Source organism: Protomyctophum bolini (assembly GCF_963924005.1).
Source record: "Protomyctophum bolini genome assembly, chromosome: 5".
Taxonomy (NCBI): Eukaryota; Metazoa; Chordata; class Actinopteri; order Myctophiformes; family Myctophidae; genus Protomyctophum; species Protomyctophum bolini.
This window is the reverse complement of record NC_137866.1, coordinates 355,179-370,847: the sequence shown is the minus strand read 5'-3', so window position 1 is coordinate 370,847 and position 15,669 is coordinate 355,179. Positions and strand designations below refer to the sequence as shown.

At 45.8% G+C, this 15,669-nt stretch overlaps 1 protein-coding gene across 6 annotated transcripts in view; it reads right to left on the bottom strand.

Moving 5' to 3' along the window:
- LOC308316297 (sodium- and chloride-dependent taurine transporter-like) overlaps positions 1 to 15,669 on the bottom strand; it is a 48,407-nt gene that overhangs the window by 20,357 nt on the left and 12,381 nt on the right. For all 6 annotated transcript variants that reach the window (XR_013964146.1, XR_013964147.1, XR_013964148.1 and 3 more), the window contains 5 exons: positions 11,201 to 11,433; positions 10,145 to 10,279; positions 2,447 to 2,687; positions 2,158 to 2,290; positions 1,413 to 1,547 (listed from right to left, as the gene is read on the bottom strand). Coding sequence is in view for 2 of the 6 variants with exons in the window: in XM_080764821.1 (XP_080620947.1) it covers positions 1,413 to 1,547; positions 2,158 to 2,290; positions 2,447 to 2,687; positions 10,145 to 10,279; positions 11,201 to 11,433 (877 nt within the window). In the remaining 4 variants the exon portion in view is untranslated. The remainder of the gene's footprint in view (positions 1 to 1,412; positions 1,548 to 2,157; positions 2,291 to 2,446; positions 2,688 to 10,144; positions 10,280 to 11,200; positions 11,434 to 15,669) is intronic.

The window sequence follows — 15,669 nt, the reverse complement described above, 5'->3', positions numbered from 1 at the left end:
CCACTCCTGGGTATTAGTAAAATATCAAAGAGTACTCCCACTCCTGGGTATTAGTAAAATATCAGAGAGTACTCCCACTCCTGGGTATTAGTTGTATCTCCATTTCGTCATTCATTTGGGATTCGTGGTTTGATTGACGACTTTGGAAATGTCATCATGTCTAGTTAATCAAATGCAACAGCAATAGTTCTGGCGGGGGCGGGGCTATAATCAAACACATTGCTTTGCAAACTGAAAGGCATGTTTCATTTAGTATAAATGATGTTGTTATGTAACGGCTTCTATTTATAAGATGCTTTGTGCCCTTGAGATCTCTAAGCAGTATGTTAATGAGATGGTAATGAGACAGGAACAGGAATTATTGAGATCTCTAAGCAGTATGTTAATGAGATGGTAATGAGACAGGAACAGGAATTATTGAGATCTCTAAGCAGTATGTTAATGAGATGGTAATGAGACAGGAACAGGAATTATTGAGATCTCTAAGCAGTATGTTAATGAGATGGTAATGAGACAGGAACAGGAATTATTGAGATCTCTAAGCAGTATGTTAATGAGATGGTAATGAGACAGGAACAAGAATTATTGAGATCTCTAAGCAGTATGTTAATGAGATGGTAATGAGACCTAATTAAAGCTCGTTACTTTAAAGCAATCAATATTTCAGAGGAATGCAATCTGACAGGCAGAGAGAGAGAGAGAGAGAGAGAGAGAGGCGTGTCAGGGTTAGGTTCTGTTCTGAGGTCAGCGGTATGCGGGTCTCTCCTCCTCCTTTAAGAGGTTCTGTGAGTTTTCTTTGACCTGAAGATGGTTGAGAAGCAGTGATTTCTCCACACAGGGAACAGAGGGCGTTTGGTTCGTACCTCTGGATGCTCCAGGCGGTTAGGGTTAGGCATAGGTTAAGGTTAGGGTTAAGTTTAATTTTAAGGGTTAGGGAACAGAGGGTGAGTGTAGACTAATGGTGTTTGGTTCGTTACCTCTGGGCCCTCCAGGCGTGTCAGGGTTAGGGTTAGGGTTAAGGTTAAGGTTAAGGTTAAGGTTAAGGTTAAGGGTTAGGGTTAAGTTTAAGGTTTAGGGTTAGGGTTAAGGTTTAGGGTTAGGGTTAAGTTTAAGGTATAGGGTTATGGAACAGAGTGTAGACTGAGGGTGTTTGTTTCGTACCTCTGGGTCCTCCAGGCGTGTCAGGGTTAGGTTTCTGGTTTAAGGACTTCGGTGTTTTGTACCATACTATTGTATGAGTACAGAACAAAGAATGTATGCTTTCGCCATCTTTGTTGAAGAAGAGTCTGGGTTAAGCTTAAGGTTTAGGGTTAGGGTTAAGCTTAAGGTTTAGGGTTAGGGTTAAGCTTAAGGTTTAGGGTTAAGCTTAGGGTTAAGGAACAGAGTGTAGACTGAGGGTGCTTGTTTCGTACCTCTGGGTCCTCCAGGCGTGTCAGGTTAGGGTACAGGTAGAACTTGATGCCTTCAGACGCGCCGGGCAGGGTGACCCCTCGGACCAGTAACACAATCAGCATCACAAACGGGAAGGTAGCCGTGATGTAAACAACCTGGAGAGAGAACAACATTAACAATGTTTATAAACATTAACAATGTTTATACACCCTGAGATAACGACATTAACAATGTTTATAAACAACCTGGAGATATAACGACATTAACAATGTTTATAAACCCAGAGATAACGACATTAACAATGTTTATAAACAACCTGGAGATATAACGACATTAACAATGTTTATAAACCCAGAGATAACGACATTAACAATGTTTATAAACCCAGAGATAACAACATTAACAATGTTTATACACCCTGAGACAGGACAATGTTTATAAAACAATCTGGTTCCCTTCCGGTCAATCTACCCCTGAGCCACTGCCGCATTCTTCAATCAATCAATCCAGATACAGAAGACATTCCAGATATTAAACATTTGTTTTCTAATATAGAAAAAGGTCTGGGAAAAAATAAAGGTTTTCAACTGTCCATGACGTGAAAGACGATACAGTAAGACCCAAAAGACAAATCAGACGTTTTCCTGGAAACCAAACTAGTGAAACTTTTAGGGAATTTGATTATTTTCTGGTTTTTCATTCATTCTTTTTGAATTATTTTGTTTTCAACTAAAATAGCTAAATGAGGTGTGAAAGGAGACTCACTTTCCCGGTGGTTTTGACTCCCTTCCAGATGCAGAAGAAGCAGATGATCCACACAGCCAGCAGACACAGAGCCAGGTCCCATTTCAGAGGACCCAGGTCATCTATACCACTGGAGATACTGAGGACGTTACGTCTGGAGAGGAGAGGAGAACAAGGTTAATATAACACAGACACAGACACGTGTAACTATGTTACACGTTAATCTCCTCATAGTACTCACTCCCAGAACTCGGTGACGGGTGAGGTAAAGTTGGTGCTATAGTATTAGTAATAGAGTAATAGTACTCACTCCCAGAACTCTGTGACGGGTGAGGTAAAGTTGGTGCCGGTCAAGTTGGCGGCCATCCACAGGGTTTTGTTCTTGCGCACGGTGTCCTCGACGCAGCGTGGCGTGTTCCACGGCTGGTTGCACTTGGCCCAGGGCAGCTCGGGCTGGAAGCACTGGATCAGGTAGTACAGGCCCCACGCCAGGATGACGATGTAATAGATGTTCAGGAGGCTCACGATGACGATGGACGCGTAGCCGATGCCTGGAGGGAAGAGGGACAACGTTATGGTCACTATGGAGGTGTAGTCGATGCCTGGAGGGAAGAGGAACAACGTTATGGTCACTATGGAGGTGTAGCCGATGCCTGGAGAGAAGAGGAACAACGTTATGATCACTATGGAGGTGTAGTCGATGCCTGGAGGGAAGAGGAACAACGTTATGGTCACTATGGAGGTGTAGTCGATGCCTGGAGAGAAGAGGAACAACGTTATGATCACTATGGAGGTGTAGTCGATGCCTGGAGGGAAGAGGAACAACGTTATGGTCACTATGGAGGTGTAGTCGATGCCTGGAGAGAAGAGGAACAACGTTATGGTCACTATGGAGGTGTAGTCGATGCCTGGAGGGAAGAGGAACAACGTTATGGTCACTATGGAGGTGTAGTCGATGCCTGGAGAGAAGAGGAACAACGTTATGGTCACTATGGAGGTGTAGTCGATGCCTGGAGGGAAGAGGAACAACGTTATGGTCACTATGGAGGTGTAGTCGATGCCTGGAGGGAAGAGGAACAACGTTATGGTCACTATGGAGGTGTAGTCGATGCCTGGAGGGAAGAGGAACAACGTTATGGTCACTATGGAGGTGTAGTCGATGCCTGGAGGGAAGAGGAACAACGTTATGGTCACTATGGAGGTGTAGTCGATGCCTGGAGAGAAGAGGAACAACGTTATGGTCACTATGGAGGTGTAGTCGATGCCTGGAGGGAACAAGTAGAACAAGAAAAGTTAAGCGTTATTCACCGCTCAATGTTATTACAGCTCCGGTGGTCACCTCACCACCGGAGCGGTGGTCACCTCACCACTAGTACTACTAATACCCTAGAGTAAAAGCACTACTAATACCCTACAGTACTACTAATAATAACCTAGCCTGCTGTACTATAGCCTTCTGCTCTTGATTTACAGTGTGGGTGAATTGAATACTGGCAGCGTAACAGTAGAATCATCAAACGTGCGCAGAGGGTCATAGACGTGGTCTGAGAGCTCTGATTTCACAGCAGCAGAGCTCGGCCAACCAGATCTCCTTCCTGAACTCCGCTCCAATAAATGACCTTAGTGTGTTTGGGGGATATTTATAGACGTGACTTTGGTCCAAGCCCCCCACCCCCCCCCCCTCCCCTCTGCCCCCCCCCCCCCCCCCCCCCCCGCCGGACACAGGACCCCCCTCTGTCCTTTCGTCACTTCTCACAGTAGTATTTTTAAACTAGCGTGTGTCCCCCCCCACGACCCCCGCCCAACCCCACAGTATATAAAAATGTACAAAGTAACTGTTAACTAAAGTTTTCTAATAAATGTAGTGGAGTAAAAAAAATACATATTTGGATCGGACATGTGCAGTGGAGAAGTAAAACTATAAGGGAAATATACTGAAGTAAAATGATACTCAAAAGGTTACTTAAGTATACAGTGCTTGAGTAAAAGAATTACTTTACCCCCTACCATCCCGTTCCCACATTCCAACTGGCCAGTCGTCCGTCCATGCGTGAGTGTGTGTGTGTGTGTGTGTGTGTGTGTGTGTGTGTGTGTGTGTGTGTGTGTGTGTGTGTGTGTGTGTGTGTGTGTGTGTGTGTGTGTGTGTGTGTGTGTGTGTGTGTGTGTGTGTGTGTGTGTGTGTGAGCTGCACGTGAGCATGTTGGTGAGAAAGAGTGACCTGTTGGCTGAGAGGAGGAGGCCATAAAAGCATCGTGCCCCATTTATATACTGGCCTCTGATCCGTTTATACTATAATACCATATACTATAATACCATATATATACTATAATACTATATCTATATACTATAATACCATAGCCCCTATAAACGTATACCCATGTGTCGGACATTTGTTAAGTCAAGGACCCTCGATTAAAGACATTTGTTAAGTCAAGGACCCTCGATTAAAGACATTTGTTAAGTCAAGGACCCTCGATTAAAGACATTTGTTAAGTCAAGGACCCTCGATTAAAGACATTTGTTAAGTCAAGGACCCTCGATTAAAGACATTTGTTAAGTCAAGGACCCTCGATTAAAGACATTTGTTAAGTCAAGGACCCTCAATTAAAGACATTTGTTAAGTCAAGGACCCTCGATTAAAGACATTTGTTAAGTCAAGGACCCTCAAAATGAAATGTCTCTGGATCACGGGGGGGGGGGGGGGGGGTGATCACAGAGAACATGGTCAGCTGTTCACCCCCTTGAAGTTGTGCCAACCAGAACACACACACACACACAAATGAGGTGGTGCTGTGTTTAAAATAAAATAAAATTGGCATCAGACGACAGTAAGCGATGTCTCATCGCTATCAGGAATCTCTGGCTCTGACCCCCCCCCCCCCCCCCACCACACACACACACACACACACACACACACACACACACCACCACAATGAGTGAAAATAATATGGTGCTGATATGGGGAGGGTCCAGTGAGTCAAGGTCACTGATAGAGGGAGTGGAGTTCTCATCGGGGCTGAAAACTAATGCCCTACCCTAACTGAACAATGACTCTCTCTCTCTCTCTCTCTCTCTCTCTCTCTCTCTCTCTAGAACGTTAATTGGCTGATAATGTTCCAGACATTCTAATGGTTTCCAGAAATCTCCAGGGGTGAGTAAACTAAACATGCGTCTTCTGAATCAAAGTAGCAGCGATTCTCTGAAGTGAAGTTAATGTCCAAAACTGTCCTGTTAACAAAAGGCAACTTTTTCATCATTCACCGTTGTGCAACAGTCCCGAACAGAGCTCTACAATATTATGACAAGTTGTCAAACTGTCAACTTGGCTATAATCTACTAGGTCACTGTATAGTTTACATGAATCATTGCCTCTCAAACCCACATACCACGCGTAATGTGCGCCGCCTAACCAGCAGACATGCAAACTATCAACATGCCACTCCATGGCATGTCGACAGCTTGATTGATTTAAATGCTTTATTTGGAATACCCTTTGAGATACAATATCTCGTTTTCCAGAGGGTCCACAGATCTGTTCTTTTGGGCACACAACGAGGCGCGATCGCGCCGTGCTACGATTTGTAAACCAAATAGCTGTATAGCCTACAGTGGACTGTAACATTGCTTGGTCATCATGTAACTGTATTACGTGTATGCAGTGAACATTAGCGCTTACATATTTATATGGAGCATTTACCGTGGTGACGTTGATTAGGTAATTTAGGTTATTCACCCAGCTGGGTTCAACGATAGACGTTTCCAAGACGAGCTATTGCGGATGAATCGATGGTCTTATAGAACATTTCAGCATATGGAAAGTTAACTTAAGTTATATAGTTGATGCTGAGCACCAAGCAGCCTGGTTACCCAGGCTATGGGATGCTAAATGAAAGCCTGGGTATCGAGGCGAGGCATGCAGTGATCCCAGAACAGGTCAGAATAACGTCTTCCTTTGATCCTACGCTACGTCCAACCGGGGAAACCCCCCCCCCCCCCCCCCCCCATGTCAGGTGAAAAGACTCCTCATGCATATAAGGAAGCATGAGGTCAGTCCCGTTGCTCTCCCCAGGCTGGCAGAGGAAGTGTAGAGCCCAGGATTACATTATGGATAATTGACACTGGGTTGGAAAAACAATTGGGTTACGACTGTAACCATAAAGATATGCACAACATGTTGTTTCCACTGCAGGGTTTTTCCATGTGCTTTCACACACACACACACACACACACACACACACACACACACACACACACACACACACACACACACACACACACACACACACACACACACACACACACACACACACACACACACACACACACACACAGGGAATAGATCGTCTGGTCAGTTCCCATGCTGGTCTTCCCCCATAGTATAATACCAGCTAGTGCTGAGTAATGTGTTGTTGTTGCACGCACGCACGCACGCACGCACGCACGCACGCACGCACGCACGCACGCACGCACGCAAACAAACAAACTAATGAAGAGAGAGTGCTGTCCAATTAACCCGGGGGAGGGAGAGGACACACACACACACACACACACACACACACACACACACACACACACACACACACACACACACACACACACACAGCATGTCTTGTACTGTAGTTCAAACCACATCCAACTCCCGAACATTCCTCAGATGACTTTGTGTAATGTTTCTAAATCTACTCTGATCTTTGGTGTAATTATATTATCCTCTGTTTCTTTGAGGCGCTGCATTATTCTCTCCCTGCACTGTAGTGTAGCGTTATATATATATATACATACAGTATATACATATATATATATATACATATACAGCATATACATATATATATATATACATATACATATATAACTTATAAGTGTAGTTGTTTTCTGTTGTTGACTAGAGTTCACTGGATTATTTAGATATTGTACGTAAATCTCTGTGGCTGGGACGTGCACACATAGACCGTCTATAAAACAACTGTCCTTTTACCCGTCTGTAGAACAACTGCCCTTTTACCCGTCTGTAGAACAACTGCACTTTTACCCGTCTGTAGAACAACTGCCCTTTTACGCGTCTGTAGAACAACTGCCCTTTTACGCGTCTGTAAAACAACTGCCCTTTTACCCGTCTGTAGAACAACTGCCCTTTTACCCGTCTGTAAAACAACTGCCCTTTTACCCGTCTGTAAAACAACTGCCCTCTCCAGACCACAAATGTAGCATTTACTACATGGTTAAAGAAATGCAAAATGCCTCTCCTCTCCTTTCCATGCCAGGCTGGAAGGCAGCATTCAGGAGAATTGCTTTTTTCCCCCTAGGTGAATAGCTGATCTACAAGCTCTCTCTGTGACCATGTAGATCTGCTATTTCTGTCCAAAAGTGCCTCTCTAACACTCTCTGCATAAAGGAAAGGAATAAAGGAATAGTAATGCATCTCTGTCGGAAGGTTAGCCTGGCCTAGCCCCGGACCTCAGTGTGTTGTGTGTAGTGTAGTGTAGTGTAGTAGTGCATTCTGGGCAGTGTTGGGTGTAACGGCGCTATTAATAACGGCGTTATGTAAGGGACTACTTTTATTTGTAACGGAATAAAGTAACTTGTTAGTTTTGCAATTTAGTAGTTAGTTCCTTAGTTACATTTCCAACAAAGTGATCCCGTTACTATAATGTGTCCCTGTTCACTCTGTTGGCAAGATTTAAAAATAATAAAGCCCAGAATGTCTGCAGAGTTTATTTCTCCTGCCTTCTGTGTGATTTATCCTTCCAAGCCCACTATACCATGTACTATACATCCTGCGTCTACTACATCCTGTAGTTCACTTAAGAAATAAAAGTATTGTTACAAGCAGCTTTTATTTTGAAGAGGAAGAGGAAGTTGTTTCGGTTGTAGCCAGCTACCATGACAGTGGTAGTGGTGCCGGGTGGTGGAATAATAAAAGCAACATGCTTTTAGCCAAAGTTCATAAAAACCGCATGCGTCTATGACTTTAACAATGTAGGCTAAACACTTTGGAATTACGTTAAACATGGTACATCCTCCGTGGCGGCGTCATTAGGTGAGTACTAGTAAATTAATTGTTAAGTTTCATAGTATCATTCATCATCAACAGGCTGTTGTTGATGATGCCCCCCAAAATGAACAGGTTACACACTAACAGCCTACAGGATTCTCATTATGTTACTGTCACTGCCTGCAAGGATGGCCGCCGTGCCATTTCTTATAAACCATCTAATTCATGCGTGGGTCGTCGTGGGTCCACGTGGAGTTGTTATTGTTGTTCATGGGCCACGGTGCGCGGCGTGGAGAGGGCATCAGAGCGCAGCGCAACAGCCTAGTCTGGTATTGTCTGTACTCTCTGCACTAGCTCTTTCTGTCCAGTCCTACGTGTATAGGCTGGTGATTGTGGCGACTTATATTCGTTAATAAAGAGAGCTGTAAAGGGGATATTGTCTATGGTCAGTTCATGGTGTGTATCATTCTCGTTTTTAACCGGGCCGTGATAATGCGGCGCATTGACGGTAGGCCGTAGGGCTAATACAATGTAACCAACTTGCGCAAGCATAAAAAAATTGGGTTTTAATTGTCTGGTAATGGAAAATAACGAAAAATAATCTAACTTGTTACTTTTCTCAGAAGGTAATCTGTAACGGTAAGGGATTCCTTTTATGGGCAGTAATCCAGTAACCTAACGATGTTACTTTAGAAAGTAACGATGCCCAACACTGATTCTGGGTAGTGTAGTTACCTGTAAAGATGGGACACAGCTTGGTCCAGCAGGTGATTCCTCCCTCAGTGTGTGTAGTGTAGTGTAGTGTAGTAGTGCATTCTGGGTAGTGTAGTTACCTGTAAAGATGGGACACAGCTTGGTCCAGCAGGTGATTCCTCCCTCAGTGTGTGTAGTGTAGTGTGTGTAGTGTAGTGTAGTGTAGTGTAGTGTAGTGTAGAGGTGCATTCTGGGTAGTGTAGTTACCTGTAAAGATGGGACACAGCTTGGTCCAGCAGGTGATTCCTCCCTCAGGCCCTTTAGTATGTGTAGTGTAGTGTAGTGTAGAGGTGCATTGTGGGTAGTGTAGTTACCTGTAAAGATGGGACACAGCTTGGTCCAGCAGGTGATTCCTCCCTCAGTGTGTGTAGTGTAGTGTAGTGTAGTGTAGTGTAGAGGTGCATTCTGGGTAGTGTAGTTACCTGTAAAGATGGGACACAGCTTGGTCCAGCAGGTGATTCCTCCCTCAGGCCCTTTAGTGTGTGTAGTGTAGTGTAGTGTAGAGGTGCATTCTGGGTAGTGTAGTTACCTGTAAAGATGGGACACAGCTTGGTCCAGCAGGTGATTCCTCCCTCAGTGTGTGTAGTGTAGTGTAGTGTAGTGTAGTGTAGAGGTGCATTCTGGGTAGTGTAGTTACCTGTAAAGATGGGACACAGCTTGGTCCAGCAGGTGATTCCTCCCTCAGGCCCTTTAGTGTGTGTAGTGTAGTGTAGTGTAGAGGTGCATTCTGGGTAGTGTAGTTACCTGTAAAGATGGGACACAGCTTGGTCCAGCAGGTGATTCCTCCCTCAGGCCCTTTAGTGTGTGTAGTGTAGTGTAGTGTAGTGTAGTAGTGCATTCTGGGTAGTGTAGTGTAGTTACCTGTAAAGATGGGACACAGCTTGGTCCAGCAGGTGATTCCTCCCTCAGGCCCTTTTTGAAACTAGCTCCTCGCCACTCGCCCTACACACTTCCACTCGGTTTGAGTATAGATATATAAATAATGGATTCCATCTCTATTATTTATACAGTATATCTATGCTCAAACCAAGTGGAAGTGTGTAGGGTGAGTGGCAAGGAGCTAGTTTCAAAAAAGGGGGATAGTGTGTGTAGTGTAGTGTAGAGGTGCATTCTGGGTAGTGTAGTGTAGTGTAGAGGTGCATTCTGGGTATAGTGTTGTGTAGTAGTGCATTCTGGGTAGTGTAGTGTAGAGGTGCATTCTGGGTAGTGTAGTGTAGTGTAGTGTAGTGTAGAGGTGCATTCTGGGTAGTGTAGTGTAGTTACCTGTAAAGATGGGACACAGCTTGGCCCAGCAGGTGATTCCTCCCTCGGAGGTGAACTGACCCAGAGCAACCTCCAGGAAGAACACAGGAAGTCCTCCTCCGAACAGGAAGATGGTGTAGGGGATGAGGAACGCACCTGGAGGGTTAAATAACAACAGGTCGTTTAAAAGGAAGCAATCTGATTGGTTGAAACAGCCTTCTAGCCGTGGTTCAAACCAGCACCAATCCACACCTAATCAAAACAAATAATTCAGCTGCTCTGTTCTCCCAGAGCGCTAGCAAACTCGGTGGCTAGGCTAGCTAGTTTCTTGTTACATTTGTGGTTGTAGTGACTACATCTGTCATTCAAAAATATGTTATTTCAGAAATTCTCTTAGTTTTAAGGGTAATATTGCTTAATTAATTAACACCCTGAGTGGTTGTAGGTTGTAGTGTGTAGTGACCTCACCTCCACCGTTCTTGTAGGGGAATCTCCAGACGTTCCCTAACCCTCCTAGAGCGTTAGGGGTTAGTGTAGTGTGTAGTGTGTGTAGTGTGTAGTGACCTCACCTCCACCGTTCTTGTAGCAGAGGTAAGGGAATCTCCAGACGTTCCCTAACCCTCCTAGAGCGTTAGGGTTTAGTGTAGTGTGTAGTGTGTAGTGTATAGTATAGTGTGTAGTGTGTAGTGTGTAGTGACCTCACCTCCACCGTTCTTGTAGCAGAGGTAAGGGAATCTCCAGACGTCCCCTAACCCTCCTAGAGCGCTAGGGGTTAGTGTAGTAGTGTGTAGAGTGTAGTGTGTAGTGTAGTGACCTCACCTCCACCGTTCTTGTAGCAGAGGTAGGGGAATCTCCAGACGTTCCCTAACCCTCCTAGAGCGTTAGGGGTTAGTGTAGTGTGTAGTGTGTAGTGTGTAGTGTATAGTATAGTGTGTAGTGTGTAGTGACCTCACCTCCACCGTTCTTGTAGCAGAGGTAGGGGAATCTCCAGACGTTCCCTAACCCTCCTAGAGCGTTAGGGGTTAGTGTATAGTGTGTAGTGTGTAGAGTGTAGTGTGTAGTGTGTAGTGACCTCACCTCCACCGTTCTTGTAGCAGAGGTAGGGGAATCTCCAGACGTTCCCTAACCCCACGAAGCCTCCGGCCACCGACAGAACAAAGTCCAGTTTGCTGCTCCACTTCTCCCTCTCCTGCGGACCCTTCCCCTCCGCCTCGTCCTCGGGACGCGTCCCGGGACTCTTCCCCGGGGACGGCTTCAGGGTGTCTTTATGGAAGTCCTTCAGACACTGGAGCTTCTCTTTCTGGGCCATGCTGGGGGACGGGGGACAGACAGAGACATGTTACACTACAGTGTCTTCTGAGCCATGCTGGGGACAGACGGACGGACGGACAAATGTAAGGAAAGGAAAGGTATGTTTACTCAGGGTAACTGGACTAAGGAAAGGAAAGGTACTATGTTTACTCAGGGTAACTGGACTAAGGAAAGGTACTATGTTTACCCAGGGTAACTGGACTAAGGAAAGGAAAGGTACTATATTTACCCAGGGTAACTGGACTAAAGGTACTATGTTTACCCAGGGTAACTGGACTAAGGAAAGGAAAGGTACTATGTTTACCCAGGGTAACTGGACTAAGGAAAGGAAAGGTACCATGTTTACCCAGGGGAACTGGACTAAATGGTAAATGGTAAATGGTGCATTTATATAGCGCCTTTATCCAAGGCGCTTTACATAGATTGTGCATTACATTCACCCATTCATACACCGATGGCAGCGGAAACCATGCAAGGCACCAACTAGCACATCGGGAGCAATTAGGGGTTCAGTGTCTTGCTCAAGGACACTTCGACAGTAACTCTGGGGGAGCCCGGGTTTGAACTGGCAACCTTGCGGTTCCCATCCAGGCACTCTACCCCTGAGCCACCGCCGCCCCGCCGACTAAGGAAAGGAAAGGTACTATGTTTACCCAGGGTAACTGGACTAAGGAAAGGAAAGGTACTATGTTTACCCAGGGTAACTGGACTAAGGAAAGGAAAGGTACTATGTTTACCCAGGGTAACTGGACTAAGGAAAGGAAAGGTACCATGTTTACCCAGGGTAACTGGACTAAGCTCAAGAACTTGTTTACAGCCAGGCCCTGCTCATAGAACATTTCATGGTAGAGGTTCAATGCCTTGTTCAAGGGCACTTCAGCGGTGGTAATTTTAACGTGCCGGTCCGGGGATACGAACTAGCGACCTTCCGATATCAAGACCGCTCCGCAAACCGTTTGGCCACCGCTGCCTCGGACGGACGGACGGACGGACGGACGGACAGACGGACGGACGGACAGATGTAAACGCTGGGTACACACAGTATGTGTTACCTATACGTTGGGTAGACACAGTATGTGTTACCTATACGTTGGGTACACACAGTATGTGTTACCTATACGTTGGGTACACACAGTATGTGTTACCTATACGTTGGGTACACACAGTATGTGTTACCTATACGTTGGGTACACACAGTATGTGTTACCTATACGTTGGGTACACACAGTATGTGTTACCTATACGTTGGGTACACACAGTATGTGTTACCTATACGTTGGGTACACACAGTATGTGTTACCTATACGTTGGGTACACACAGTATGTGTTACCTATACGTTGGGTACACACAGTATGTGTTACCTATACGTTGGGTACACACAGTATGTGTTACCTATACGTTGGGTACACACAGTATGTGTTACCTACTGTATACGTTGCTTGTAACGATGATACACATAGTTGAAATACAAGCCCTTAACACCAACACATTTACAGTACAACATACATGTCAGAGACAGAGAGTCAGAGAAAACATGTATTATTTAGTATACAAACGTGTACGTTAAGCACTAGCTATTACTAATACATGACGCTTTACAACCACTGTCTCTTTCTCAGGACTGAAGTACACCATATACAACTACTGTACATGTACAGCATAGTATACACAGTAGGAGTATGCCTTTTTATCAGCCATTATCTGTAGTGATGGAGCTTGTTCATTTTTATTGATAACCCAAGTGGTAATATAGTAAGAGAGTGGCGACACTATTATCGTTGACTCCCATTGTAACAGTGGCATAAGGAAGTGTTCATTCTATCTCAATGGAATAGTTCCAATGTTTGGAACTATAGCCCATAGCACCCTGCTTTGTCTCAATGGGATAGTTCCAATGTGTGGAACTATAGCCCATAGCACCCCGCTTTGTCTCAATGGGATAGTTCCAATGTTTGGAACTATAGCCCATAGCACCCCGCTTTGTCTCAATGGGATAGTTCCAATGTTTGGAACTATAGCCCATAGCACCCTGCTTTGTCTCAATGGGATAGTTCCAATGTGTGGAACTATAGCCCACAGCACCCTGCTTTGTCTCAATGGGATAGTTCCAATGTGTGGAACTATAGCCCATAGGCACCCCGCTTTGTCTCAATGGGATAGTTCCAATGTGTGGAACTATAGCCCATAGCACCCCGCTTTGTCTCAATGGGATAGTTCCAATGTGTGGAACTATAGCCCATAGGCACCCCGCTTTGTCTCAATGGGATAGTTCCAATGTGTGGAACTATAGCCCATAGCACCCCGCTTTGTCTCCATGGGATAGTTCCAATGTGTGGAACTATAGCCCATAGCACCCTGCTTTGTCTCAATGGGATAGTTCCAATGTGTGGAACTATAGCCCATAGCAGCACCCCGCTTTGTCTCAATGGCATAGTTCCAATGCCTGCCTGTCTGCCTGCCTGCCTGCCTGCCTGCCTGGCTGTCTGCCTGCCTGGCTGTCTGCCTGCCTGCCTGTCTGCCTGCCTGCCTGCCTGCCTGGCTGTCTGTCTGTCTGAAACCTCTCCTCTCCACACTCTATTTATTTTATTTATTTATCTTGGTAACGTAATGCCCTACTTGACCCAGAGAGTAAGACAGAGTTACGTCATTGAGGGGTCAGAAAACTGAGAGCTGGAGTACAGCCTGGAGAGTGACATGAATATTCATAAGCTTACAAGTATATAGTCTAGTAGTCAGCCTATACAGTGATCAATTACCCAACACCAATCACACACACCTGTGATCACACACACGCACGCAAGCACGCGCGCGCGCACGCACACACACACACACACACACACACACACACACACACACACACACACACACACACACACACACACACACACACACACACACACACACACACACACACACACACACACACACACACACACACACACACACACACACACACACACACACACACACACACACCTGTCCATTGTGTGCACCATAATGTTACAAGTGCTTCCCAAACATCAACTGTTTCCCAAAGGAAGTTTTGTCAGATTTTCAGTCTAGCTTTTCCTCGTGTAAAAGTGGCGATATACCAAATGCAAACACCCTCCTCTCCTCTCCTTCCATGCCATACTGGAAGGAAGGCAGCGTTCAGGAGAATTGCCTTTTTTTTCTCTCCGAAGTCTCCTCAACTCGAACACAGCATTCTTGCACTGAACTAATTTCTTTATAAATCAATGCATATATATATATATATACACAACGTGCATATATTTATATTTATATTTTGAGCACAGATAGACAGCAGAATGTATGTGTGTGTGTGTGTGTGTTAGTGCGTGCGTGCGTGGGGTTTGCATTGTTTGTGACGGGGGGGGGGACAGTGACGGGGGGGACGGAGGGGGGGGACGCAGGGGGGGGACGGGGGGACGGGGGGGGGGGCGGAGGGGGAGTTTTTTCTCAACGACCGGCAGCTCAGCGGCTGCACGTCGTCAGTCTTCTCAATTAGTGGCGTCGCGGTGAAACGTGAGCGTCTCGCTGGAACGTCCTTCCTTCATGCCGCGCAACGTATCGGTGTCAACGGGTTGGCCTCGCCGCCCGGAACCCAAATTTAGAGGGAGATATCCCCCCCCCCCCTTCACCCCCCCCCCCCCCCCCCGCTGCATTCCTGGCGTCTCGTCCTGGCCGCGCTACAGAGAAACGGAGTCAGTGTTTATTCTTTCCAAGAAACACAGGGATTTGTTTTAACTTCTAGGGTGTCCCGTTTCCCTTCTGGAGGAACCCCCCCCCATAAAACATGAACACCAGGTAGACTATTATGATTATCCCATTCTGACCTGAGATCAGATTCATATGAGGTTTCCACTGGACACACACTGGTCTGATTATACTAGGAGGAAGATTTCTTTCAAAAAGGTTTTACAGAAAGTGTTAAAATTAGGGTATATATAGGGCAACCGAATGGTCAGCGATGTCATTGGTCATGTGACTGGCCCATGCAGTGATGTCATTGGTCATGTGACTCTGGCTCATGCAGTGATGTCATTGGTCATGTGACTCTGACCCATGCAGTGAGTGACAAGCTGGAGTTTTAAATACAAATACTCGTTTTCAACGAGTATGTTTGTTGAACCCAAGAACGGGTCCGAGTGTCTGGGAAACAGAGCTCTCTTCTAATGACTGGGGTGTGCGTGCGTGCGTGCTTGCGTGCGTGCGTGCGTGCGTGCGTGCGTGC